Genomic DNA, 26,990 nt, shown 5'->3' with positions numbered 1-26,990 from the left:
ATTATTTTTAAGAAGAGGCGGAAAAAGAAAGGAAAAACGGGAAAGTCCTTCGCAGGCGGGCAGCGCTCCGCGGAGGCGGGCGGCTCCTGTCACGCTTGCGCCAAGGGTGCGCGCTAAGTGCGCGCACACGTGCACGCGAATTTGGGGGGGTTGGAAGAGGCGATGGGAGGGCCGCGTTTCTCTCCAAGTTGCTCTGGCTGAACTGTGAGGAGCGGGGGGGGGGGGTTCAGAGGTGGCCCCCCCCGCTCCGCGGGCGCGCACAACACGGACACACTTGTTCTCGCCAACGTGCGGGGGGAGCGGCGCGGGCGGGCGGGGAGCTCTGCGGGGTTTTTTTGTTTTGCTTAGTTGTTTTTTTGGGTCTATTTTTTGGGTGTGGGGGGGCAGGCGCTGCCGCCGTCCGCCCGTCCGTTGGTCCGCGCGCGCGCGCGCACCCGCCGCGGGAGGCAAACGAGCGTTGCGGAAAGTCGGTTGGGGCGGCGGCGGCGCCGCGCGGCCGCGCGCGAACCCGCCTTCCCCTCCGCCCTCCCCACCACCCCTTCTTATTTTTTTTTTTTAATTTTAATTTTTATTTTCCTCCCTGCTCGCCGGAGCGGACGCCCAGGAGAGGAGCGTGAGAGAAAGAAAGAAAAAGAGGAAAAAACCCCAAAGTTGACGCGCGGGGCCGGGCGCTGGAGGCGCGGGCTGGGGGTAGGAGCCGCGGAGCGGGAGCGGGCGGGGGGGCGGGCGAGGGAACCGAAATTTTCCCCCCTTCACCCCTTCCTCCTCCTCGGCCTCAGGGGAGCGGGAAGCGGCGGCGGGGGGGGGATGTTTCTGCCAGGCGATGCCCGGCGAGCGGCCGAGGAGCGAATCCCCGCCGCAGCCTAGGAAAAGAGTAATAATAGTTAAGGGAAAAAAAAAAAAAAAAAAGCCTTCTTCCCCTCGCGGGAATTAGAAGATTGAAAATATATGCACTAAATAAAAGGCGGGGGGGAGGCATCCCGAGCCCCCTTCCTTTCTGGGAAGGTGGGGGGAAATGATGAGAACCCCCCCCACGCGCAGCCCGCGTGTGCGCGCAGCCCGCGTGTGCGCGCAGCGGCGCGGAGCCCGTAAACAAGCAGCGTCCCTCTCGAGTTGTGCAACTTCCTCACGAGCGGCGCGGAGCGGCGCGGCCTCCCCCCGCGCGACCCGCGGCCCCGCGCCCGCAGCGCCCCGGGCGCTGAGCGCTTGGGGGACAAAGAAAAAAATRGGGGAAAAAAGGGGGAAAAAAGTGAAATTTTGAATTCCAGAGCCAACTGGAGAACCGCTTTTCAGAGCCCCCCCCGCACCGCCCCAGCGCCGCTCCGGTGAGGGCTGGGCGCGCTGCGYGCCGCGGCCGCGGAACTGCCCGCGGAGGCTCCTGCGCCCTCTCCGCTCCTGCCCTGTTTTGTTTTTCTTTTTCTTTTTTTTTTTTTTTTTTCCTTTTTCCCGAAGATACGGACCTGAGCTCGGTTTTTCTCTAGGAGAGGGAAGGGGAAAAAAAAAAAGTTTCAAGTGCAGCAGCGAAAACACGCCGCAAAACTGGCCCAGGAGGGACCTCTGCTGGTAGGCCCGGCCCGCCGCCCTCCGCGCGCGCGCGCCCCGCGCGGCCCCGCGCACCCGGCCCCGCGCACGCGGCCCCGCGGCGGCACCGGGACGGGAGCGCGCGGCCCGCAGCGCCCCCCGCCCCCCCCCGCTCCATCCCGCCGCGGGGACCGTGGGAGCTTGCCTTGGGAGCAGCGAGCGTGATCCTGAGGCAACGCTTCCCACTTCCTGGAAGTCAGGCCCCTCAATATGCACTCGCTGCCGCCTCCACTTGTATTTACCACAGCTTTCCATTTTTTTCCCCTTTTTCCTCTTTTTTTCCCCCCTTTTTTTTTCATAATTGACGGTACTTAACGGTATATGAGGGGTGAGCCATGTTATTAACTAACACCCAACTTACATCTTTGACTCAATGTTTATTTTCTCTGTCTCCCTTGGAGAGTGAGGCTGATGGCTCCTGCTTTTGGTTGTGCTCTGGGAATGGGAGCGCTTAAAACAGAGTGGCCAGCGTGCGTTATAAAAACCTACGGTGCGAAAATTTCAGTTCCTGCTTCTCCAGGAGGCTGTCCATCCTCAAAATTGTTGCTGGATTTTCTTCATGCGGATTTTAAAAGCCGTTTAGGAAAGTGATTCTTTTCACCGGGGGAATTATCTCCTTCCCAGCAGCTTATATGATTAACATCTGTCGGAGAAGCCTCCTGGACTAGCGGTTGGAAGCAGTAAGGCACTCTGTGCGGATCCTGTCGCTGCCAGGTAATGGGTTTTCCGTAACGTGACCGTCAGCAGCGCTGGCCGCACGCTGCCTCGTGCTCGCGTGAAGGCAGCTGGCAGATAAGCAGTAGGAACGGTTCTCCAACTCAGGAGCTTTGGCTGCGATTTGGGTGGTTGTTAATTGTGCTTCAGTTCGATTTCTCGCAATGTTTTTCATGTAACTTCAGTTTATTGGATTGGTCTGGAGYGCTGCTCTTCACAGTTCTCGTGACTTCTGATCACGTGTTGAACCTCGTCCTGGGACTCGCTCAGTGTTACTGAGCATCCCCCCGTGTGTGGGAGAGCACCGAGGGGCTCCTRGCCTTCACGGTGTTGGCTCCATTTGCGCTTCGTCTTTCCCAATAGTGCTCATAAGCAGGATGGTGGGATATAAGTGACGGGAGTCAGGAACTGTGGTGATGATGCCGTGTGGAGTTTCCTGAGGATGAGTGACTGTGTGTGTAGCCCTGGCTGGAAGAGTAGGGTTGCTCATCACGAYGGGAATGCGAACTCTTGATGAGATGGAAAGAGGGAAAAGTCTTGCAGTGCCGTAACCTGCTGGTATCCCTAGCCATAGGAACCTGAATTAGCGATTTGAAGGCAGGGGAGCRCATGGAAGCTGGTGAGACCAGGCAGAAGAGGAAGGTATCGGACGTAGTATTTAGGTGTGCGATGAGTTAACCCCGGAGCTAACTTCTCCTTGAAAAGACAACTCCAGATAGGTGAGGTGAAAATCAGTGTCAAGATTGGTGCAGCATAGATCTTCTCAGAGAGGTGTCTGCGCAGGGGAGAGCTTGGGGCACAAATGAAAAAAGGGAGAAGTTCTTTGTAGCTTCCTGTGGCTCAGAGCACTGAGAGAAGCAACAACATGGGAGTTGAGACTTGTTCTACTCAGGTCTCACTGTCATTAAGGTTTATGTTCATTTATGCATGTGGCAATAACAGATACTCAAGTCTTTAAAGTTTCAGAGGAAATATTTTTTTCTGAGACGCAGGTTAACTCTAACAAGATAAAAGTTGCGAGTGATCAACTTTGGATGGCTTTGGAGTGGGGCAGACACTGTTAYGAGCGCGTTCCGTGGATATTTGAAAGTGACGCAGGAGGTGAAGGCTGCGGTGACTTTGTCCCCGCGTTGCCAGCGGTGCTGCAGTGGTACCAGTGCTGGCTGTGCGGCCGAGACCGGGTTCAGGTTCAGGTGCAGTGTTACTCCTGCGGCACTGCTGCATGTCCCTGTCAGCAGAGGCGTTTGGGAGYGCGCGCGGCCGGGTTCCTTCTGTGAGAAGAAGCTTGGGAGCTGCTCTCCTGCAGGGCAGGAACAGGCGTACGCACAGCCCTGGAGAATCCAGCCAAGGAGAGAGTAGCAGCGGCTGCAGCGAGAAGGGATAGTGTAAAGGGATGCCATCGACAGGGAGGCTGCTTCATTTACTGCCACGAGTGTTAAGAATGGCAAAGAATTTTGCATTTGGATCCTCAGTGGCTACACTGCCAACCTACGTATCTCGTCTTTAACATTAACTTCTTTATAATAAACTTCATGAGTAACAGCCAAAGAGTGAAATTTACGTTTCTCAGATAGTTCTCAAATGCACAGAAGAGAAAAACGGCAAATCTTTCTCCTTGTGCTGCAATTTTGCACAATGGTTTAAGTTTTCATCTGCCTTCAGTGTCATTATGAAGATACCCTAATACACAGTCTGTCTAAAATAGAAAAATAGAGCTTAAGTTGTGAAAAAAAGATAATTCTCCTTTGTGTGGCTTAGAGAGGTTTAATGATTCAGCCCTGATAGTTTTTATCTCTTCTATGGTAAAGAGAATCAAGATGAACCCGAGTATCTGAGCACTCAGCCTCTACTAGCTGGAAATGAGGAGTCATTCGCTGCTCTTAGAGGCTGCGCTGCACCCACTGATCCACAGAAGGGAATTCTGTGAGTGTTAGAACCGTCCCGCTGGCTGTGTCACTGCAGATACTAATGTGTCACTAAGCAGGCCCCTCCTTGCACCCGACCAAAGCAGTCAGCTGCGTTGTTTGGACAGAACGCCTGGCTGCGGCCTCGTGCTGTTCCGCTGCCACCACTGGCGTCTCGCAGCTCCACGCGTGTCCGGGAAGAACAGGGAGCGTGGCGGGGATCTCCGCGGACATTGCCGCCGGTGTGTGTCCCTCTGATCTCACGCCGTCTGTGTAGACCGTTTGTGGCTCTTTGCTTTTGTCTTTGCTAGCAAGAGTTTGGTAGTTGGGGAGCAGGCACAGGCAGGCACACTCTCCTGGAGTGAACCTCCTGGGCGCTCCTGTCTGAGTGGCTTCAGAAACCCTAGAAAGTAAAATACAGGCACCCAAGGATGCAGAAAGGGATACACATCCTTATTCACAGATGAGCTTATTCTGCTCATCTAGTCGTGCTGCCTAATGGCTTTACTTCTGAAATCTTCTCTCTTTGCTCCGGAGTGACCCTATATTGGATTGGGCCCACTCTGGTGAGAAGAAATGGTGTGTGCTGCTGCTGTGTGCATTTCACACATGGCATCTTACATTTTCAAAAGTTGGGTAGGTGTCAGGTGGTTTTTTTAAAGAACTGACTGAAAGAAAAAAAATCCTATTATTACCTTTTGACATACTCAGTTCCTAACCCTGTAATTATTTCAAAAAATACTTGCAGGTTTAATTGGCATATTTTCTGCTATTTCTTAGCTTTAAATCTTTAAATAGAGAATCCTCCACTAAATGAAGCTATCTAATTTTTAATGCTGTTATTCTCATTAAGCATCAGTTCTGTGAGGGATGATTCTATTTATTGTTGAGCCAGTTGTTAAAAATGAATGTTTTTCTAAAGAATATGTCTAATTTTATGTGCTTTTTGAAACGTTTATTAAATACATTAAAACATAGTTAATGTTGAAATATGAAAATGCAGCGCACAGCTTTAAAACATCCCTATGTGTATATTACAGCTTATGGGTGTGAAGACTGTCATACAGCTATGTTCCCAATAGTAGATTTTGGATAAGGCTTTGGAATACGGATGCTCCATGTTCTTACTCTGTGTCCTTACCTTGGCCTCAGCTGGCATTCTGTGGTAGACATAAGCACAGGGCTGTAGTTGTTTYGGGCACAAGTTCATTTATTATTTTCACTACATTTCTAGAACTGTGTATGATAGCAAAAGGCCTTATTATAAAAGGAGTTATACCAGTTCAGAGAGCCACAACACAGCTTTAAAGATGAAAATGAGTAGATAAAACATTCAGTAGTTTTCTTTGTTCTGTGATTTAGATGTAGATACGGTAATGATTTCCTCCTTTTTAAATTCCTCATTGCTATAATGATTTAATTGGTCTATTTCTTTCTCCTTACCATCATTAGCAGCGGGATTTAGACCTGTGAGGCCCAATCTTTCGTCTATTCAAACTCAGCAAGGCTGGAAACCAAAACTTAGTTAAATGTAGCTGCTCTGRGTAAATCCATTTCAGTGTGTAGTGCCCTGCCACCTCTTCAGCCCCTCACAGAGCTGTTGGGGAGACTTCAAAAGGGGACTGGTAGGTGAAAGTACAAATTGTACTTTCAGTGTTGGATTAATTTTGGAAGGAAAACAAGAATACCATATCAAACAAGAGAATACACCAAGARCTTTGCTGGGTGCAATTAAGTTAAAATTTGTGCAGTTTTCTTGAGAGAAATGTTCACTGTACCATTCTATTGCCAGTTTATATTTTGACTTTCACAGTTTACATCCTATATAAGTAGCCTTAGCTATARACTTCCCCCACCAATTGATTTTTTTTGCAAGTGATTCTGTTACAAAATGTTTGTATGAGAGAAGCACTCTCAGAAACTCCGGAGTGGTGCGTATCTAATGCGTCTCACTCCATGGCACAGGAGCCACAGTAAGAGGGCATTTCCCCACAGCCTTCAAAGTCCCTCCCATCTTTTATTTGTCGTTCTTTCTGCTGAATTTATTAGATTTTTTAAAAATTTATTTACTTCTAATAAGTAAACGGCAGAATGGTTGAGTGCAGTGTTCCCCTAACTGGATGGATAATTTAAGATTCCTTAGAAATGTTGGTTAATATAGAATGCCACCTTGTGTTTGCTTAGCCAGACTAATTGTGGGGAGCATATTATACCCGTGTGCTTAAACAGCATCTTTTACGTGCTTAAAATTTTGTGGATTTCTGGATAAATCCATTTTTTTTCAGCTAGTYCTTAGCAGTTTAGGCAGGTCTGGTGTTTCCAAGAGGACCTACATCTCTGCCATGATGTTGCATTTTAGTTCAGTGTAAGCCTACCTGTGTTGGTTTATTATGGCATTGAGCACTGGATTCCTAGGACCAACTAGAGCTCCTCTCTGCTACATTCTTGAGTCAAATAGAGATTGTTCAGGTTGAATTTGAAGAGGGGCTACAAGGTGTAGTGATGGATTTTGCCTGGGAGAGATTTTAGAAGGCAAGTTTTATGAGTTTGGAAGTACCTCAGTTTGCACTACATTTGTTTAGATTTATTGGCATATTACAAGTGAATTTTTGTGCATTAATGGCAGGGTTTTCAATACGTTTGCRTGGAGAAATAATAAAATCAGAGATAGCAAAGACATTCCATTTTGCCCTTCTTACTTCAAATTTGTTTTGTGAAGCATATAAAGTTTTGACCAAACCCTGTGTGTATAGGCAGATAGCTCTTTGTCCCACCTCCAACCGCCCTGTCACACCAGGTGAAGAGCAGAGCAGCAGCCTTCACCCTCCGCCGTGCTTWCTGAGCGCGGTTCTGCTTCTGTCGCGCTGGTGACTGTGGAGGAGCTGCACGTAACAGAAGGATGAAGGGAATAAAGTGTGCTGTGGGGTAGGGAGGACCTCAAAAATCTGATGCAAGTGGGGAAATGAAGTGTGTTCAGTGCAAGCACTCAGGGTAATGACTGTCAGTAATGGAGGTGTTCAAATGATGGGTATTTTTTTTTCTAATGAAAAAATAGGGTTTTTTTCAGCTTTGCAAGTGGAATTTTTAGAGATCAAACAGAAAATGGTCAGACTGGGGAASCTGCCTGCTTGTTGGAATTTGAAATACTGATACTTGCAGCTAAAGTTTGCAAGCAATGTGCAGGCTGAATATGAGGCTTGGAAAGTATTTGTTAGGAAAGTTCAGAGAGAGTGTAAATTTGGAAAGAAATGAGCTTTTGGTGGTAGTTCACAGATTGGAATCAATGTTATTTTGCTACAGATGATTTCAGCTATTAGGCATAGTGCAGCAGTCCTCAGCAAGGAAAATTATGGAGCCAGTCTTCAGGCTGAACAAATACTAAATTTGGTGCCAGCCAAAAACTTAGAGATTACTGTAAGGGTTTGTAAGAAGTAGAAAGGAAGAGCTTGGTGATAACCACAAATGGCTGCTAAAAACAGTTCAGCACAACTGGTATCGTCTTTGTGATGGTGACAGGATTCGGGTCGCAGCCAGTAAGCAGTGGCAAGTGTCGTGTAATTCTGTTGCTTATGCCAATGATTGGAGATAAATATTCTTACATCAGAGAAGAGTGTCCAAACCTGCCGTTCCTAAYGGTTAACAAATATTTTCTGCTCTGCTTTCACTGCGGTAAAACAGAAGGACTAGTAAAGTCAAGTCTCCCAAAACAGCTGTTTCTCTTGAGTTCATACGCTTGCCTACATGTAAAGACATTTTACAAGAAGTAGCCAATATTTGGTGAARTTGCATGGTGATAGACGAGGAATATTTGTGTGTCCCGAGTCAGGGACAAAGCAAGACTTTCAAACTGAGTTTGAAATTTYAATTCTAATTGCAGTGAAGCATGTTGTCAGATGCTAAGGAAAGCTTGTTACTTTAATCCGTTTTTAAGGTGTTTACTATAGGCATATATTCATCTTGCATTCCTCAGAACATCAGGTCGTCTTACGTGTGCCTAGGACGTGTTTGCCCAATGTCAATCTATTTGCACTTTAGTGGTTTTCATTTCTCTCCCATTTAGCCTCATTAATAAGTAGTGTGTACATTTGATGCTGTTTTCTAAGTTGTTCAAAAGATTTGCTGTTGTTTTTATTACATTAGTTTCTACTACCAGCATTTTGCTTAGTTGTGTAAATTGTCAATCAATGTCAATTTGATACTAGTCTTTTATTTTCAGGTAAAGGCTTTTTTTTTTTTTTTTTCTTTTTATCTTTTTTTAGTACATGCATCATGAATGAATCTGCCTCTAGTGGGAATGGACAAGAGTTTGATGTATTTAGTGCTATGGACTGGAAAGATGGGATAGGTACTTTGCCAGGAAGTGACCTAAAGGTAAGATAAGTAATTTTTTTAATAAGAGAAATACATTCTTTTTGCATTTGAAGTTTTTATTTCACAATTTGGCATGTCGTTGTCTGCTTTTATGAATAAAACACACAGCTCAGAGTTCAGGGATTGTAGATGTTAGCTTTTAGCTCTGGAGTTTCTTGATTCAGTTCCTAGTACTGGCAAAGACAATGTCATCCCTGTGGGAAGGTGTAAATTAGCACTGCCTCACTGTAGAGACAGAAGTAATCAAAGGCCCCAAATTCACAACGGCTCAGAAGTTGTGTGTGAAAAATCATTAATCTGAAAGTACAATACTTTCAGTAAGAATCTTTTACAGTCACTTATGCTTCCGGTATTAAATTCATAGTTCTTTTTTTCTCTTCTAAAATATATTCTTTTGTACCTTTGTTGTGTGAATGCCTTGAAATATGAGGAATGTTAGAGCTTCTGATGTTGGTGTATTTTAGAAATTGAAATAATACTGGGATAATACTTAGGTTTTCCAAACTGGCTATCTCATCACTGAAGCAAATTCCAGCATTTTTTATTTTCAAATATTTTATGTCTTATTTCAGTATTATATCTTAATAATATATATTATTAAATATATGAAAGTGGTATGTATACTAATGTATTAAAATATTTATTTATTTGATACTTTTTTACAGTATTCTCAGAAGATATACAGCTGTTTGAATTAAAATCACAGCTTTGATGTTAGAGTTTTTTTGCACTTATTTCTTCTTGGGTGAAATCAGTATTTTTACATAATTCCATTTATACTAACATTGATGAGGTCTTCTTATAGTTTAATTTTTAAATAAAATCTCACAAAATCACTTCAACAAGAATATGTTTTTAAAGAAACTTTTATATACTTTAGTGTCCAATAGAATTTATGTTGTTGAAGTAAAGAATCAAAAAAATGATTCAAGATAGACTCAGATTTATCTTGAGATGTGTTTCAAGTGTCTTTTTCAGAATCACAGAATTACAGAATGCAATCACGGACTTTTGTTTTTTTTKGAACAATATGCTGGGCAGCCCATGCATGCATGCTGGCCTTTGCTGTTTGTTTCGCTTACTGCACCTTCACATGCACCKTGCTTGTGCTGTGGGGAGGTTGTGCCTGGAGATAATCAGACCCCAGGATACCCTTTGGGGCAGCCTCCTGTGCGATACTGATCTCGGAACAAGCCCAAATCTGCGCTCCTAAAGTTCCGTGTGGTTCTGGTACTTGTCCTGCTCGCTTTTCTCAGCATTTGAAACTTCACTGCTTTGCGGTTCCTGCTGTGAAGGCTGGCATCACACTTCACATCCCCAATAATTTCTTCTCTGTCTTTTAATAAGTTAGACTTTTAAAATTCCTTTTTGTTTTAATAAGCTGTATTGTGTGAAAGACAAACATAGTATTGAAGACAGAATCTTTCTTTGGTCCAGTCATTAGAAAGGAGGCAGTCAGAGGTGACATGGTAACGTGTACAGAATAATGAAAGATACAGAGAGAGTCCAGGAAACTTTCTGTTCTTTTTTTTTTTTTTTTTTTTTTTTTTTCAATAAAGCAAGATTAAAAGGAATGCTGAAAGAAATTGAAAGTGAATCATTCTGAAACTTATTAAAGAAAGAATATTTTCCGGCAATGCAGAATTAACCTACTGATCCAGGGAATATTAGGTAGCAGTGAGTGAAAGACTGGGCACGTCTATAGATCACAGAATTGTTAAGGTTGGAAGGGGTCTCTGGAGATGATCTGATCTGCTGCCCCTGCTCGGAGCTCTGGCAACACGGTCAGCTAGAGCAGGGGGCCAGGGCTGTGTTCAGTCGAGTTTTGAGTGTCTCCACGGATGGAGGCTCCACAGCTCTCGTGGCAAACTGCTGCAGTCCTCAACCACCCTCGCAGTGCAAAACTTTTTGCTTAATTATTTCAAATGGCATTTCCTGTGTTTCAGTTTTTCCCCTTTGCCTCTTGCCCTGTCACTGGGCAACACTGAGAAGCGTCTAGCATATTTCTTGGGTGCTGCTTTCAGCRTACAGTGTGCCAGATAGATATGGATTAGTTATGAAAAATGCCAGAACTTCAAATTATGCAGAGGAGAGGGAGAACTAGAAATTGTACAGAACAGTGTGCCCAGGACTGAAAGAGAAAATGTTAGTATTGTGTATTAGGAGTTCTTGCAAGATATTTAAACAAAACAGAAAGCTTGAATTCCAGTAGAGTTTAAAATAGTTCACAAATTACAGAATGCTGTTATGTGGTAGACTAAGTAATAAATACTCATCTGAAATACATCAGTGCTTACCAGCTACTTCTGCATGGTGTGAATATTAAATGTGAAATGCTCTTTTTTTTTTTTTAAATGCATGTGCTGAATTCAGGCAGACACACGATCAGTTCAACATTTAAATGTGTTCATTAAATTGGAAAAGCTGCACGAGTTTACGATCACTTCCTACCACTTCCTACTGACAGAAGGTTATGAAAAACTTCTGCACAAGCTTATTTTCTAGCCTTGTGTTTTGAAAGTGAACTGTCACGTACTGCATGGATGGAATTTTGCTCATCGTTCCCATTTTGCAAATTATGATTAATCTGAGAAAAAGATAAAATTAAATATGATTCTAAATTCAAGTAGGGCAGCTAATATAATAAGACAGACAAATGTAAGAGTAGAACATGAACTGTAGAATAGTGGCCAGTTCAGTAGAGCGGTGCCAGGTATTTCCATTCGAGTCAAGAAGGTGGCCGTGATTCAGGGCGCTGTGTTGCRGCCACCCAAAACAGTAAAGTGCCTCTTTTCCCTGCTCTCCTGGAATTCCGCTCAGGTTAGCTGGAGCTAACTAACATCTGAAAAGAGCTTATTTTTTTCTCACGGAGTAGAAATGTTGGTGGAGTTTCAGGTGCAAACTGAGCACAGCACTGGCTCGGCGCAAAGCCTGTGCCGCTGTCACGCAGCGGCACGTGCCACATGTGTGGTCTGGGCAGCCTTTCCTCTGCGGAGGGAGAGGCCCTCCGAGTTTCCCCAGGAAACATCCTCCACCAGCAAGCACTTAGGTGGGTACCTGGTGCCCAGGAAGGCGGCAGGAGGGAAGCTTGATTCCCCTCGGGAAGTGGGGAAGGGGAATGCAGGGAAACAARGCAGAAAAGATACTGTGACCACAGGCAAGCTCCAGCAGATGCACCTACTGGCTCAGTGTTTTTTTCACAGGGAGCACTAATGTCCTTCCGTTGCAAGCTGATCTTCATTGCCACTGATTTTTGATTAAAACCTTGCATTGTAATATAGTATGATTTTAACTTTTTATTTAAAGAAGAAAATGCTAAGACTACAGAGTCAAATTAAGGAATGACAGGTTTAAGTTTGCTTTTTGTCCTTAATTTGGCGTCCTCATGTGTGCAAATGATACAGTCTTTACGTATGCGATCACATACTATTTTAACACAGAAGAAAAAGTCCTGACGTGTGATTATTTAGTAAATAGTGGCTGTCTATGGCCTGATTTACTGCGGATGGTGGAAGCCTTGTCATGATCCAGGCAGTGGTTTTCAGGAAGAAACAAAACTGTTTTGTGGTTAATGCAGGTAAATCCCACAAAAGCTTAGTTCTGCACTGCCTTCTACCACAGTCTTCCTGTGTGGYGGTGAATAAGTCATTTAAACCAGAATGTTGGCAAGTAGCCATTCCCCTGTATTTGTCGGTTGTGTGGGCTCACCCTGATTAGTGTCCAGTACCTAGAAATAATCTGGCCGAAATGATGCAGCCAGAGATGCTGTGTGGGTGACAGTCTGGATCAAGGACCATGGCCTTGGCCCCTGGGAGCCAGTGGCTTCCGACTGCCGCCAGCTTCCCTGTCCCCTTCTGTACGTGTCTTTGCTTCCAGTCAGAYGGGAGTAGCAGGGCAGACGGCGTTTGCAGTGGAGGGACAGGTATGGAGAAGTCCCCCGGTATTAAACTGYTTCTGGAGCCCTCTGAGGAGGGCAAGATTGAAAGAGAAGGGGGCTGTCTAAGGATAAAGTACCTACAAGTTAATCTAGAGCAGATTTGAGATTATCAGTGGTTTGTTGGGCCAATACCAGTACCTCTTGCTGAGGGRATGTTTGTGGACAATACCTAAGATTTTAGTGAAGAAGTGATGAGAGATTCTTCCTTTTTCTACGTATTTTGGAAAGCTGTGATTTGATAACAGCACATTCAGCCTGATGGTTCCTATTCAGGTAACAAAACCCTTTCCTTTTGGTACAAAAGACTTCAGGATATTGAAGTATCTTAAAATCAGTTGAAGATTAAGTACCTGACTTTCTTGTTGAGGGCATCTTGACAGACATGAATGATTCTGGTGGCAGGGGACCTGGGCTGCCCATTGATCTTGCWGCGCAATTTAATCTCTGTTGATTATGATACAGACAGCCCTAAATAGCCTTGGATCCCAATCAAGTTGTTTTTGCTGTACTCGTCGGAGTGGGAGTGTGCCTTCTGGATCCTTTCTTATAGTTAAAGAAAGAGAATAACTAGGTACAGAGACTCATTTTCTTAACCTTATTTATACATGAAAGAATCAAAGTTTGATGACCAGAAAAGCTTTGGAGTTTGCATGCTTGCAGAGTGCTTTGAAATAAACTGAGAGGAGAATTTTCAGAACAATTAAGGGCTAGAAAAAGACATTTTTGTTTTCTTTCGTAAAAGGCTGAGAACAGTGTTTTTGTTACAGAATTTTTTTGCATTGCCTTGTAACAGAAATTGTTAAGAATGCCTAAAGCTCTTTAAGATATATGTTTTGTTTTGTTTTTTTCAAATAAACAGAAAATAAACTTCTGATTAGTATTGGATAGCGTAGAGTAAAAGATAAGACAGGCTTTACTGGTTGAAGAGAGAGTATAAAAATACCCATCAGCTGCCTCATTTTCTGAATACTCTCCAGCTCATGCCTGAGGCAGGGGTTCTGTGGAAAGAAATAGTATCTGATCTGATGTAAAGCCTGTATCACACACACAAAAATCAGAGTGGTTGAATGAACAAGTTACGGCATTTTCACACTTACTTGACTTAAATAATGTTTTAAAAATAGTTTGGCATGTAGCAGGACATGGTTGGCCGTTCAGTATCTGCAGCTGATTTGTTTGCATTAATGAGAGAAGTAACTGTAAGGTGTCTAAATGGGCTTTAACTAGTATGAACAGCCCCTCTAAAATCATTAGAGTTTGTTGTTAAAATCAAGAATGATGATATTTGTTTGCTAGCCAGAGATCTGAGCTTAGTTTTTGAATTGCATTCCTGGATTCCTTTGGTCCATTTGGACCTTATGGGTCCTTTGGCAGATTGCTGTGTAAGTTTGAGTTGATTTGAACTAACACAYCTGCACAGAGAACATACCTCTGCTTTGGATRTTGGTAGCAGTGCTGGTTTGCCWGAGCTGGGCTCCACTCATACTGCTSTGTGGTCCRGGTAAGTTTTACTCCCAAAGGTATTGCCAGAGCTCAAATAAGGGTTGTATTTATTGCTATAGACTCTTCGTCCTAATCTTGACCAGTAGATGGTACTGTTGGCTGTATTTTTTATTTTGTTTTAAAGCTGTGCATTAAGATGCTTTTATCCTCTTTTCTTTTCTTTTTGCATTTTAACTATGTTTCCTTTTTTTTCTTTTATTTTCTACTTTGTCCCCTAAGTATTGTTCTTACCTAGTGGAAATCCATATTTCTTCTGCTTTGATCTCTGTGGATATTGATGAGATCTTGTACACTCATAAAGGGGCAGGACTGCTCCTAAACTGAAATAGTCTGCTCTTTGCTCATGTGGATTAGACACTTGCAGCATCACCTGTATTTTTTCCTTATGGATGTGAGTTTCTAAGAATTAATCTGCAATATGGTATCATCTCATTGTTTACAGATTTATTTTTATCTCACATTGAATCGCAAATGCACTGAATATTTTTAGGAACTGTTGAGCAATGCAACTGATCTTCTTTTAACATTTAAGTTCCCTAAATAAAGCTAGAGAGTGCTTCCCAAGCTGCATAGTAAAGCAAAGAACTCCTCACTTCAGATATATACCCGGAGAGCAAGCATTAGGTGAAAAAAAAAAGCTATTTAATCTGCAGAACAATGTCAGGTTAAGAACAAGTGGGCATGAAGTGACTATGAATAAATGTAAATGGGCAGTTAAAAGTTTTGAGAAAGATCCAGAAATGGGCTTTGACTAGAAGTACTGGTAAAAAGTATGTGACTACTGCTGAGTGGCAGCTGCAACCTGACCTAGTTCATGTGCTACAGGTGCCTGCAGGAAACAAAGGTTTGCTCTCAATGATTTTTCAACCCTATGTAAATTTTAATTCATTTTTTATTATCAGGAATAGTTCACTGATGGTAGTTCTAATACTTAAAGAAGAATTCATCATGGAGAAAGGTTTAGAGTGTTTGATCTATATGATTTGGTTTTCCCCAGTTTGTGCTTGATTTGTTAGTTGCTGAGGTTAAATTAACACTCATAAAGCTGAAGTCCAAGTGTGTCAGGGCATCATTTCTGGGGCATGTGAAATTTTTGTGCTAAACTAAAAGAACTCCAGTAATGTGAAAAATGTGTATTTGTGCCATTGTGGCTCACTGTTACTTAACTTTGACAGTGAAATTTTCTGTGTAAATGTTATTTCTGTATTTGTTTATCTTAGTGTAAGTTGGCCCAGGAAGGCTGTTGAGATGCTTTCTCTTCTTCCTTGCCTTTTTAGGCTTTAGGGCCTTTGACTGCACTGGTTGGGATAGAGCATCATCTTCACGATGGTCACTTCAATTATGTAAACAGGTGTTTGGCAGGAATCAAGTGAACTAAATTCATACTCAACAGTCATTAAAGTTTATTCCCTGTTAAACATGAAAGAAATGTAAATTAAGCTTCTTCATGAGATTGTTTAAAAGTTCTTGGAAATGGTCTGACTTCATGTCTAGCAACAGGTGTTTTACAGTTTTGCTTTAATGAGGAAAGGTCGGGCCAAAGATAACATTGAAAATCTCTTCGTTCATCCAATGTGTATTTATATATGTATCTATATACTTAAAGAATTTCCTGACAAACATATTTTTATATCTTTCAAAGCTTCTGGTAGGGCTTTAGGCTTTGCTAAATGGCACCTTCTCCCTGTCTGTGCTGCCTTCTTGAAACTCCCAGCCTGTCAGCCACCTGGAGGAGTGTACGGAGGTTAGAGGAAGAGTTGGTCCTGTTAGATCTTGGCTTGGATTGACACAGTAGTGGAAACCTTGTGTGAGCTTTTTGCTTCTTTTTTTAACTTCTCAGTCAAACAGTTTTATATACACCCTGATTTTTTTTTCATTGACACATAAAGCAGTATTCATCTAACAGCTTTTTCTGTCATGCCTTCCATAGTAGATGTTGGTTGACACATTGTTCCGGAGGCTCTTACTCAATATTGCCTTCATGCAGCTTGTAGCTCTCCACTTTTATTTATTCCATTTTAATCAGTTCACTTATGTTTGAAATTTTTGGTCTCTTTGCCTCCCCAACAAAACCACAGTATGATACTTCAGACCCCTTCAGACCGCTACCGTTTATTTACGATGTGCAGCAGTGCTGGAGGGTGGAGAAACAGCGAGCAGGACGAGGCCCATCTGCTGCAGAGCTGAGCAGGAGCTGGAGGCCCCGGTGCCCGCGGAGGGAGGGCTGTAAGCGACGGCCGGAGTCAGGGAGTGCAGGCACAGCAGCCGGCGGGAAGGGCTGGGACACCCCTCTGCCTGCTTAGGCAGCATCATGTGAAGGTGTCAGCTGTTAAAGAGCTGTTTCCTTGACGGTTAGGCCATCTCCACTGTGAAAAACCTCAGGTAGAGCAGAACCAGAAGCCGCTGAGAAGCAGCCGGAAGCACCGAGCTCTTCAGTCACCCCTCGTTCCTGGTCCGGTACGTGGGAGTCAGCTCGCCGCAGTCGCGTGGCCGGGTTGCTCGAGGGGCAGCTCAGGCCACCAGCGGGGCTGGCTGGGGCGACGTCGCTCTGTATTGCAGGTGGCCCTAGTGAAGAGTCAACGGGTGTTTAGCGAAAGAGTTTAGCACTGATCAGATCATTCAGAAATATCTGAGATGCTGGCTGGACTGTTCAAAATACGCTGGTGTGTGCTGGTTGTGGCAGACACTGTGTGAAGGTGYGTGGTTGTTAAGCCCTGTGCACACCTCCGTGTTCGTGTGTTGCCAGATGCAGCGCAAGGTTTTAGTGTGTACTCACAGTCTCCTCCTGAAGCAGCTGTCAGGGAGTAAGATCTCTTAAAAAGAGCACAGCCTTCATCTCTAGCACCCACCTATTTGAGAAGCAGCAGACAAAGCAAAGATTGCAAAAAGTAGTTGAGCAAAAAGAGGAGCCAGGCTTCAAAACAGCCTACTGTAAGGCAGGATTCTCTTCTGAATGATAACTCCTTTTCTTTGCGTGGAGCAGTGTTAGTATCTGTCTGCAAACCTGATTCTCAGCACATGTTGCCTTTCAAAGCTGAGCTTGTCATCTTTTGGTCTGGATGGCTAGATAGACAACTTGTCCACATTTGCAGGTCTGTTGTGAGCGTAATAGGTTATAAATAAAAATCTTGGCTTCAGAAGTCATACAGCTGTGTGAGGTCCTCCTTTGTCTCTCAACTATGAGGATTTCTTAGGACCTGGTGGCTTAGGACTTTCTCAGTGCTGAGATTGGATGTAAGTAGTGAAGCTCACTATGGTATACGTTGGGGGTGGTATATTAAATGTACCTAGGACAGTAGTCCAAAGTGAGCGGAAATGATCCATTCTGGAGTTTCCTGAGGCACAGAGATGATGAAAATAATGTCAGGCAATTGTTSCCCATCTCATTTTCCTGATCTAAAATTACCTGATTAGAGAAGCAGAGATATTATTCATGCTGCTGCCCCCTAAGAATATTCTGGCAGAGAGGCTTTGAAAGTCTCTCTGACGTAAATTTTGCTGTTGATCCCTTTTGGTCATAGCACCTCCCTACCAGAGAATTGTTCTCTGTGATAAAACTCTTTAAGACAGATTTATTTTCAAGTGGGAGTGTCGTGGACAAAACACTGCCTTTACTTCAACCCGTCTAACCAGCTGGGCCTATAAAAATAGTGCCCGTGAAGCTGAAGTTTATTTTCATCTGGTAGCACTGTAATTATTACAGCATTTGGAGGATTTTGCTGCTGGCAGCAGGCTGGGTATAACTCACAGTGATCCTGTGTAAGCACAGCATGTGGGATATTGTTGAGCCTTGCTTCTGGCTGGCAGTAATGCCACGTTCAGCGTGTAATTAAACAGTTCATAAACTGCCTCGAGATGTTTGTTTATGTGCACTTTGCAGCAGAGGAGTGCTGTGCTTTTGGAGGATGCTGAAATTTCTGTGTTGTGTGAAACACTTTCAGTTCCCTTTTCTTGGACAAAAATACTCAGGGAGTGCGTTATTTGCAGGCAACGAAAAGCCTACTGTTAGTTGATTTTCCCAGAAATTTGTTATTGATTTTTCTATTCTTGTGCTAAAGGTGGGTATTGATCTGTGTGTCTGTGTGTATGCGTCTATATCAATACCTATTAAAAACAGTATTTTTAGGTAACAAAATGAGCTTGCATTTTGCTTTACAGAAACAGGAGGTATTTCCTGTTCCTTGGAGATGAGCAGAAGCACCAAGCAATTGGACAGTACAGTGAAGATACCATGTAGAAACTACATGCATTTACAGAAGAAAGCACTTATGAAAGTGCTTTCTTACCACCTAAGAAAGCACTGAGAATTTGTTAATGTACCTTATGCCATTTGTTTTATCAGTTTAGAGTGAATGAATTTGGAGCCCTAGAAGTGATTACAGATGAAACCGAGATAGAAAGTGTGAAGAAAGCAACAGCTACCACAACTTGGATGGTGCCAACTGCTCAAGAAGGTCAGTAAGGAGTCCTGGCATTTTCTGTGGTAAACTGTTCTTTGTTTAATATATCAATTTCTCTTTAAAGATTGCTCCCCATATTTTAAAAATGTATTTGCTTAATATACCCAGGGATSTTAACTTGTTCTTTGGGGTGCAAGTATCAGAATAAATGCATTTTAAGTTTAAAAGGGAATATACTTCCAATATTACTTCCACTGTTAAATGGCTGAAGTTAAGTTATAGTAATTTTTTTCTAAGACTAAATTTCTCCAAGTTTAATATTTTCCTGTTATGTTTCATCTATTTTGAAAAGTAGCCAATTTCTTACTCTGCTTAAATTTTTCCTATTTTTTGAAACATTGTTTTGTTGAGCTGATTTTTCAGACTGCCCACAGACKTTGCTAACTACCTACAGTTAATGCCCAAGGCACTGTGAATTGTAGACAGCCTTCACATAAAATAGTATGTGAAAAACTACATGAAATATTATTTGAAAGCAAACAATAGTTTGTTTCTCAACTGCTATCATCAGTGTCAACGTAGTTCTGTGCTGTTTCCTTGCTCATGACAACTGTGCTTTTTTACAGCATGTAATGATCACACGCATTTATCTCGAATGGTAAAATTCCAATAGTTACGTAGCATCTGTCTACAGTGCAACATGCTACATGAGATGCTGTGTTCCCAGGAYTGATAATGCCGATGTAACAAAACATCTCTTTTCTTCAGAGAAAGTTGGTTTACGTGGTGATTAATTCTGAAAAATGTTTTTGACAGTGTCTCCAGCAATGATGGAGTAGCGTGCAAGAGAATAAAGCAGCTGTTTTTGTGCCCATGCACAGCTACCTAGTAGCTACCAATCTTATTTTTAAACAGGCACTCTAAAACTTTTCTGAAAAACAAGCTCTCAGATTTTCAGTTTAATAACTATAAGTAATTTTAAACAAAAAAGCAAAATCAAATGAAGTTTTTGTTTGCCAGTGCCCCACCRCTAAGCCTTAATTTTCATGTTATTTTTATGAATGAGTAAAAGGTTTCTGCCAGGAGGAAGGTAGTATGAACTCATCTGTGGGGTCTAAGACTTTAGACTCCCTTTTCTGTAGGTCTCCAGGTCACTTTTTTCCGAGATGCAAGATCAAAATCTGAGACAAGAATGTGGGCAATGAAACAGTAGAGAATGTAAACCCTGAATGCGGTAGCCTCTTCCCCCAAAATATGCCACTGAATTAGTATTTTTTTAGTATCTTTTGTATAAACTAGTTACATTACTGTATTACACTGCCCTTGATAGATTTATGGCTTCCCAGAGATAAAAATATTGCTAGAAATTTCACYGGCGGGAAGAAATAGTTATTTTGAACCACTCATGACACTGGTCTGTAAAATTTAACACACAAACGATAGATTCTCTAATGGAAATATTCTGCAAACAGAAAAGCTTATTTGACTCCATTAGAAGGACAGATCAGTGCTCAAGCAAAAGAAATAGTTTGTGACTTGACATTTGCCTTTCTGGGGGGGAATGAAATTGGATTTAAAAGTCTGCAGAAGTCTAGAGGACTTTATGGTGCTTCGTACTTCCCTGTGAGGGAAAGAAGCAGAATTTTTTCCTCAGTTACACACTCCTTGTGGAGAATTAAGGGTTGGGATGAATAAGTAATTTAATCCGGTACTTGGAAATCTATTTGCTACTAATGAGTGATTTTTTTTTAATAGTAGACTTTAGTTTCATTGAACGTGAGCTACTGARGTAAAAAACAATAGAATGTTATCAAGGATTTACTTCCAGAAATAAGTTCACCTATTAAAAGACAAGGCCTGCAAAGCCTTCCTTGCTCATGACGCTAATACAGGTCAAATATCAAGCATGTCAGCAAGTCACGAGGTGTTGAAGTCCATGACTTCCTTCTGTGATGAGCTGTTAATGTCCTCTCTGTTCCCAGGATGATAGAAGCATGAAATCAGTAGCTACTTTTCTACAGAACAGAGATATGAATGTGGCTTATTTGTGGAAAACTGACCCTGTACAGACACTGATTCTCAATCTTCATTCTGACGAGAATGGCATGAGTTCAGCTCTCTGGTTGTTTGGCAAGGCCTACTAGGGATGGTTGGAATTGTATCACCTTTTCCTAAGTGAAGTTACTTTTTTCATTGTTCAGCCTTTTCAGAAAAGACAGGGATCCCCACAAAGTTGAAGGAAGCTGCAAAAGTGGATGGACTTGTTTTCTGTGAAAACTGTTATCGCTATGGTACCATAGAAGAATTTGTTCCTGAAGGGAAATTTTGCAGCCAGAATTGTGCCCAGCAAGTAAAAATCAAGTAGGTGCAATTATAAAGCATAGACACAAAGAATTTGGCATAAATGCAGCATGAGATAAAAGTGGTGGGATGAAACAGTAATGGTGGGGCAAAGGGAGATACTAAGCAGCCACCTTTTCCTAAGTTTCTGATGTTCTTTCACTGTTTTTGGAGTGAATGTGTTGCAGGATATGGAACCTTTGTGGGGTTTTGTGCTAACGCTGGCGTYGAGGGCGGTCTGTTTTGCACAGCCAGCGCTGTGCGCTACTGTCACATGCAAGCAGTGAAACACTTAGTCTATGGGATGCATGAATCAGTGTCAGACTCCCACCCTGTTTCATAATCATTGGAATTAAGATAATCAGTAATGAGATGGTTGGTGTGGTAAGTTAATTATAATTAAGTGTAAAAGCTGTATCAGAGCTGACAGGGAGTGGAAACAYGAACACGCTGTAGTTTCTCAGTTCCTTTCCTTACAGCTAGTGCAGCTCATCTCGCCACCAGTGCAGAGCTGTGTTAGTGTGCACATTCTGTGCTGTACACTGCATTATGACAGTTTGGAAAAACTATGGCTTTGTGCATTTGTCTTTTTTTTACTTAATTGCTTTGAAGCTGTCTGTTGTGGTTGCTTGTTTAGCAATTTACAGTTASACACCAGCTTACTCCAATTGGATTTATCAAGCTCAATCACTGCCTCTTCTTTCCTTACTTTAAACTACCTCAGTTTGCTTCTCCCTGTGGTTTGATGGTACAAGTGAAAGACGCAGGGCTTAAAACATGCAGAACTTGCCCAGCCCAGGCTGACAGCTTCCCCCGTGCAGTTCTTGTTGTATGGCTTCCAGACCGATCTTTTTGACAGATGTCACTCTCAGTAGTATTTCTAAGACTATATTTTGAATGATACCCTGTGATCTCCAGACACTTGACTTCAGATTTACTTGGTTTTTACTTGTCTGCGGAGGTAAGAAGTGAAATGATACTGGCTTTATGTCGTTGTGTTGTTCTTGTAGTAGAGAACCAAAGGAGGAAAAGCCTGACGTGGAATGCAATGGTGACGATGATTCCAAAGGCATTAGGAAGAGAAAAACAAAATTACCTTTCAAAGAAGAGACAAAGGATAATGGAGAGAAGAAGGAGAAGTCTGATGAAACTGTTAGTATGCATCATAAACCCATTCCTACAGATATGTTTAGTGGGAATTTTGCCTTCTGTTACCGTGTCGGTGGCATTCACACATCCCTCTACAAAGCTATGTGGAGTAACTGCATTTAACAAAGCCATAATAAACAGCTGATACACTTGCCAGTTTAATTATCCCTTTTTTACTAAATAATAATTATTGAAAGTAACAGCTGCTTCAAGCCTCTTCTCTGTCTTTTTTTTTTTTAAATAAGAGAGAGCAAAGGAATRTAATGGAAAGATGATACTAACCTAAACTTGTGAACTGAACACAGAAATATAAGAATACATATTTGCTTAAAATTGTTTCTTTGTCAGGCTGCACATTAATAAATGATTATAGGACAAGAATTGATTTGAAAAGGTAATAATTTTATCTTTGAAAAGATAAAGAGAGCATAAATCTGRTTTTCTTAATATAAATTGCTTTAAAGTAAACAGCCAAAGATCCCTGTTAGTTTTCATCCCTTAAGTTGAAAGAAGTTTCCTGGATTCAGGAGAAGATGTAACTAAATTGCTTTTTGGTCTTCCAGCAAGCAGTGTTTATCACATTTGCCATAGGTAATTACAGAAATACCAAAACACATAAAATCAAACAAAGCATAAGGAAGTATCCAGGGGTTAACGACAGCTGATTTTGCTCAGTCTTCCTCGTGCAGTGAATGATAGGTGAACCTGGCTGATAGTGTCTGAAAAACATGTGTTTGCTCTGAAAGCATCAAAGCTACTGGGAGAGGCACAGGAAGAAGGAGAGAGCACTGTGAGTAGAGAGTTGTCCCAGGCAAAAGACACTCCAGTCTATTAAGAAGGGACATTATTGTTGTCCGTATAGCCAGCGGGACAGCCTTTGGGCCCTTACACTTCCTCCCTCCCAAAGGAATTGCTGTTCTGTTCATTAATGCTAACAGAACTGTTAATGAACAACAAAGGAGACAGGTAAGAAAGATCAGTGGCTTTTTGTTTAGCAAAGCAGTTGTGCATTACAAAAAAAAAAAAAAAAAATCCCTGCAAGAGGCCTGTAAGAGATTTCCTTTTAAATCATTTTGGAAGCAGGAATACCTCACAGATGCTGCCAGCTACCTCCACTTCACCTGGGCCTGCTGAAGACCTCAGGCCTTGAATGCTCCTGCTCAGACAAGCCTAGCTGGCTGCATGCCAGGCGTGGAGAATCCGTGTGGGTCCTTTTCACCGTGTGGGGAGTGATTTCCTACCACTGATAGCTCTGTTCACCACTGGACATCTACRGGTTTATTGGAGATACTGGAGGGCTTTGTCAGTAGCTGTATGAATGAAGGCAAAGTTAAACGGTGGGCATCTCTATTTTAACCGTATTTGGACTTTTGGTTTAAGTTCATTTTGGTACTTCTCTTTCAATTTAGGAGGACAAACAAGAAGGAAGAATCATGAGAGTCTCACAGCGAGCCAGAAGGAAAAGAAAAGGGGAAATAACAGTTTTGAAGCAAAGTAAGTTGTTCCGAAACAAAATCTCAGCTATCACTTACATATGTGTGTGGCCCTTTAACTGTGAATTACCAGTGTTATTCCATTGAATTTGTATCCTCTATTGATCACATTTTAGTCAATTCTGTAAAAATATTCAACTGGTACTATTTATAGCCATTATTAGTGGTTTGAACAACTGAAAAAGCCAACAAAATACTTTTGGCAAAAAAATAACTTGGAGATTGATTCCTTTTACCAAAAAAAAAGAGCCAATTTATATACTCCTGGCAGTRCAGAGAAGCCGATGGTAAGTGCAGATGTAAAGGATCACAGAATCACAGAATATTCAAGGTTGGAAGGGACCTCTAGAGATCATCTAGTCCAACCTTCCTGCTCAAGCAGGCACACCYAGAGCATGTGGCACAGGSTGGCATCCAGGCGGGTTTTGAAGACCTCCAGAGGAGGAGACTCCAGGATGCAGGGTTTAGGCTTCTTTATCCCTCCAAAGAGCTTGATWTTAAAGAGAAACAGACCCATTGAGTTACCAGCTTTTGAAAGACAKGTATTAAGCAGAAATGAAAGTTTACTTTTGTTTCCTTAGGGATGAATTTTGTATCTACAGAATGTGCTGGAAACAGATACTTTCACGGAACTGTTTAGGAATAATTACTCTAATCAGTCCAAAGGGAAATATGCTGCATGAAGCAKCTTAATAAAACATATTTTAAAAGAGTGCTGTTCTTTCAAGCCATTGGCATGATAGGTTCTTTCAGGAAGGTTCAGAGAAGTAGCAGCTGTTGCTCCTCAGAGATGCACCAAGAATAACGTGCATGTGGCCCTCTGAGGTCGTTCCCGGGTGGAGCCTGGCGGTCCTTTCCGCTGCCCTCCTGCTGCTCCTGGTGCCCTGAGCAGCTCCAGGTGCCTGGCGGGCCGGAGAAATCCCGCCTCGGGGGCACTGCTCCGAATTGCTCCCGACCTCTAAATTAGGGGTTATTTCTAGTTTGATTCCAGAGCTGAGACCGTGTGAATGAAGCATGAGATCCAAGCAGGGAAGTGCTGGGAATTGCAGCTCTCCAGGGACAYAGTATCCGCACAGATTTCTATTTCATTCATTTATTTGGGAAAGTGTCATTTCAGCAGAACAGATTTGATGCGAACGACTGATTTATACACCAGATCAAACACATCAGTACATATTGCTGTGCAGAGCAATACATCTTTTAAAGAGTATAGCTCAAAACTGGGTAAATCACAAACAAAATTAATGTTTCAATAGTGTTAAACAGTCCCTGTGATTTTTTAGGTTTACTATCTTTGGTTAAATTAGCAGCTTCTCCCGGGAGGCTCTGGCACCTCTGTCGGTATGGTRCATGTTTAGGGCAGAAGTTCTTCAGTAGCCAGGCTGCTGCACTGTGGCCTAAGGGGTTTATTCCTCTTGTCTGAGTATGCACAGAGGAGACATTTGATGTGAGTGCCAGCAAAGCAGAGCTGAGCTGTAGGAAAGCTAATTAGATGCAAGAAGCCTGTATGGGCTTTCAGTAGCACTAGTCCCTTATTTGCAAATGTAAAAACTATTACTCACCAGTGTCTCCTTAAGAGGCACTGTAGAGTCTGATACTTTGCAAACAATTCTGTAATCTGCGTTACAATATTTAAATAATGGAAAAAGAAAGCATTGGTGACTGTTTGGAGCTTTGGAGAAATCACTGTTAAATGTCTATCTTTCCATCCAAAAACAACAAAGTATGAAGTGCTGGGTTTGGTTCGGAGCATTCTGAATCCTGTCGAAGAACAGAGCATTGCAGCTGTGGTTAAAGAACCTCCTAAACCCGTCAAAACTACTGTCTTACTGGAAACACTTCCCTCAATCGGATTTTTTTTCCTTTCTCTCTCTGAGGAAACATCTTAAAATACTGAATTGCTTCATGTGATCTGTTCTTCTTTCACACTTGTTTCCAAATCATAAATGTAAGATCTTAATTTTGGGTTTTTTTTTTCAAATTAGAGATGGCGCAGAGAGCCCATAAAGTCTCATAAGTTGTTCTAGTCACCTAAAAGAACCTTTTTTTTAGTAGGCAAGGCATGAACAGATAGAAACCATCCTATACAAACTGTTTTTCTGGAATAAATCCTGAGAAATACTAAGAATGCGTTTAAWGAATTGTAAGTTTGAGATAGGTATGTTACAAACTTTAAAATGTTTACCTTGGTTACTGGAGAAATGAATAATCACAGAACTCATTTGACATTGCATCCTTCCTTACAGCYGTGCCCTCTAAAGGGAAGCCCGCGTGGTGCTGGGCGTCTTACCTGGAGGAAGAGAAGGCTGTTGCGGTGCCAACCAAGCTTTTTAAAGAGGTACGTGAGTCACCAGGGGAGATAATGTGATTTCTAGGGAAACTAATTTAAAAAAAAATGTAGGAGATTTTCCCTCTCTTGAGGAAAGGCCATCTGATTAAAATATATTACCATCAAGATATGAAGAATATGTATGAAATAAATTTTATTTCTTAGCTTTTTAATGACCCSTGTGGCTGCACATGAACATTGTAAATTGAGACTCCAGAAAGCAGCTGCTTTTACAAAACCCAGTTCTAGCCTTTCCTTCTAATCTGTGCAGCTAGACATTTTTGGGACACAGGACATACCTACCCTCAGTTCACATGCCATCTTTTTCTCTTTAAATATGTTTAGAAAGGCGATACCAAGGTCAGCTTTGGGCTTGTTGCTTTGATTTTATTTCCTGTCTTTGCTGCTTTTTTTGATGTTACTTTTTGCTTTGCTGCATCAGATCCAAATTTGGCCTGCTCGCATTTTACCTGTCTCTGACTGGATGTCAGATCATGAGCTCTCGCTTGTCCTTTTTCTGCCGTGGCAGTCTTTGCCATTTGCCATTTTAGTGCAATCTCTTTTGCTTTTTCTCTTGCTTTGAAGAGAGCTCTAAACACAAATGCGCAAAGCTTCCATGTTGTCTTCTCTTGCAAAACCTGGCAAAACACGAGGATGTCCCAGCTGCTCTATGTCTGCTCTGTATTGTTAACAGGTTTTGTTCTTGATAGATCTGCCTTTACATAGCGTCTCTTTCTTGCATCCATCCAATTTTATTTACTTTATACTAAGCTATTAAAACCTTCATGCAGGGTTCAGTTTTTCAGTATAGATATATGTGTGATACTGGCCTCTGCTTGGTGCTTCTGCACATTACTGAGATACAAAAGGAATTGAAAATAAAGCACCAAGACTGCAAAGTCTAGAGGACCCCCACAAAAACAAAGCAATAAAACAAAATAACTGAGAGAGAACAGCGTTAATTACTATAGACTGTCTGCAGTATATATTGGCCAAAAATTTAACAAGGAACGGTTCCTGCTAAGTAGTGCCTTTGCCCGGCATGCATGTTTAAGAACTGTTCCTGCATCCTAGGTCCAGCCTGTTCTGGGGTAGGATCCTGGAGGTGTGGGTGCACATGCAGTGGTGAAAACACCTGTTAAGCTGGTTTCAGCTGGGCTAGTTCTYCATTTCTTTTCTCTGGTCTGCGTATTCCTGCCTTTGTGCCATGCCCTGCATTTTTTTTTTTTTCCTCCCTTGGGTTTATTTACTGTTAGATAAGTTACAGCT

The 26,990-nt window shown here is 42.5% G+C and overlaps 1 protein-coding gene across 1 annotated transcript in view; it reads left to right on the top strand.

Moving 5' to 3' along the window:
• The first annotated feature begins 1,505 nt into the window (after nt 1–1,505).
• L3MBTL3 (L3MBTL3, histone methyl-lysine binding protein) overlaps nt 1,506–26,990 on the top strand; it is a 64,798-nt gene continuing 39,313 nt past the window's right edge. Inside the window, exons 1-7 of the mRNA XM_026039263.1 lie at nt 1,506–1,563; nt 8,459–8,570; nt 18,353–18,464; nt 20,612–20,771; nt 21,761–21,902; nt 23,309–23,393; nt 25,639–25,730. Of these exons, the coding sequence (XP_025895048.1) occupies nt 8,469–8,570; nt 18,353–18,464; nt 20,612–20,771; nt 21,761–21,902; nt 23,309–23,393; nt 25,639–25,730 (693 nt within the window). The 5' untranslated portion in view covers nt 1,506–1,563; nt 8,459–8,468. The remainder of the gene's footprint in view (nt 1,564–8,458; nt 8,571–18,352; nt 18,465–20,611; nt 20,772–21,760; nt 21,903–23,308; nt 23,394–25,638; nt 25,731–26,990) is intronic.

The sequence above is a fragment of the Nothoprocta perdicaria genome, unplaced genomic scaffold, assembly GCF_003342845.1.
Source record: "Nothoprocta perdicaria isolate Ctin4 unplaced genomic scaffold, notPer1 scaffold_226, whole genome shotgun sequence".
Classification (NCBI taxonomy): Eukaryota; Metazoa; Chordata; class Aves; order Tinamiformes; family Tinamidae; genus Nothoprocta; species Nothoprocta perdicaria.
Note: the sequence above shows the minus strand (reverse complement) of the source record. Positions and strands in the feature narration are given on the sequence as shown.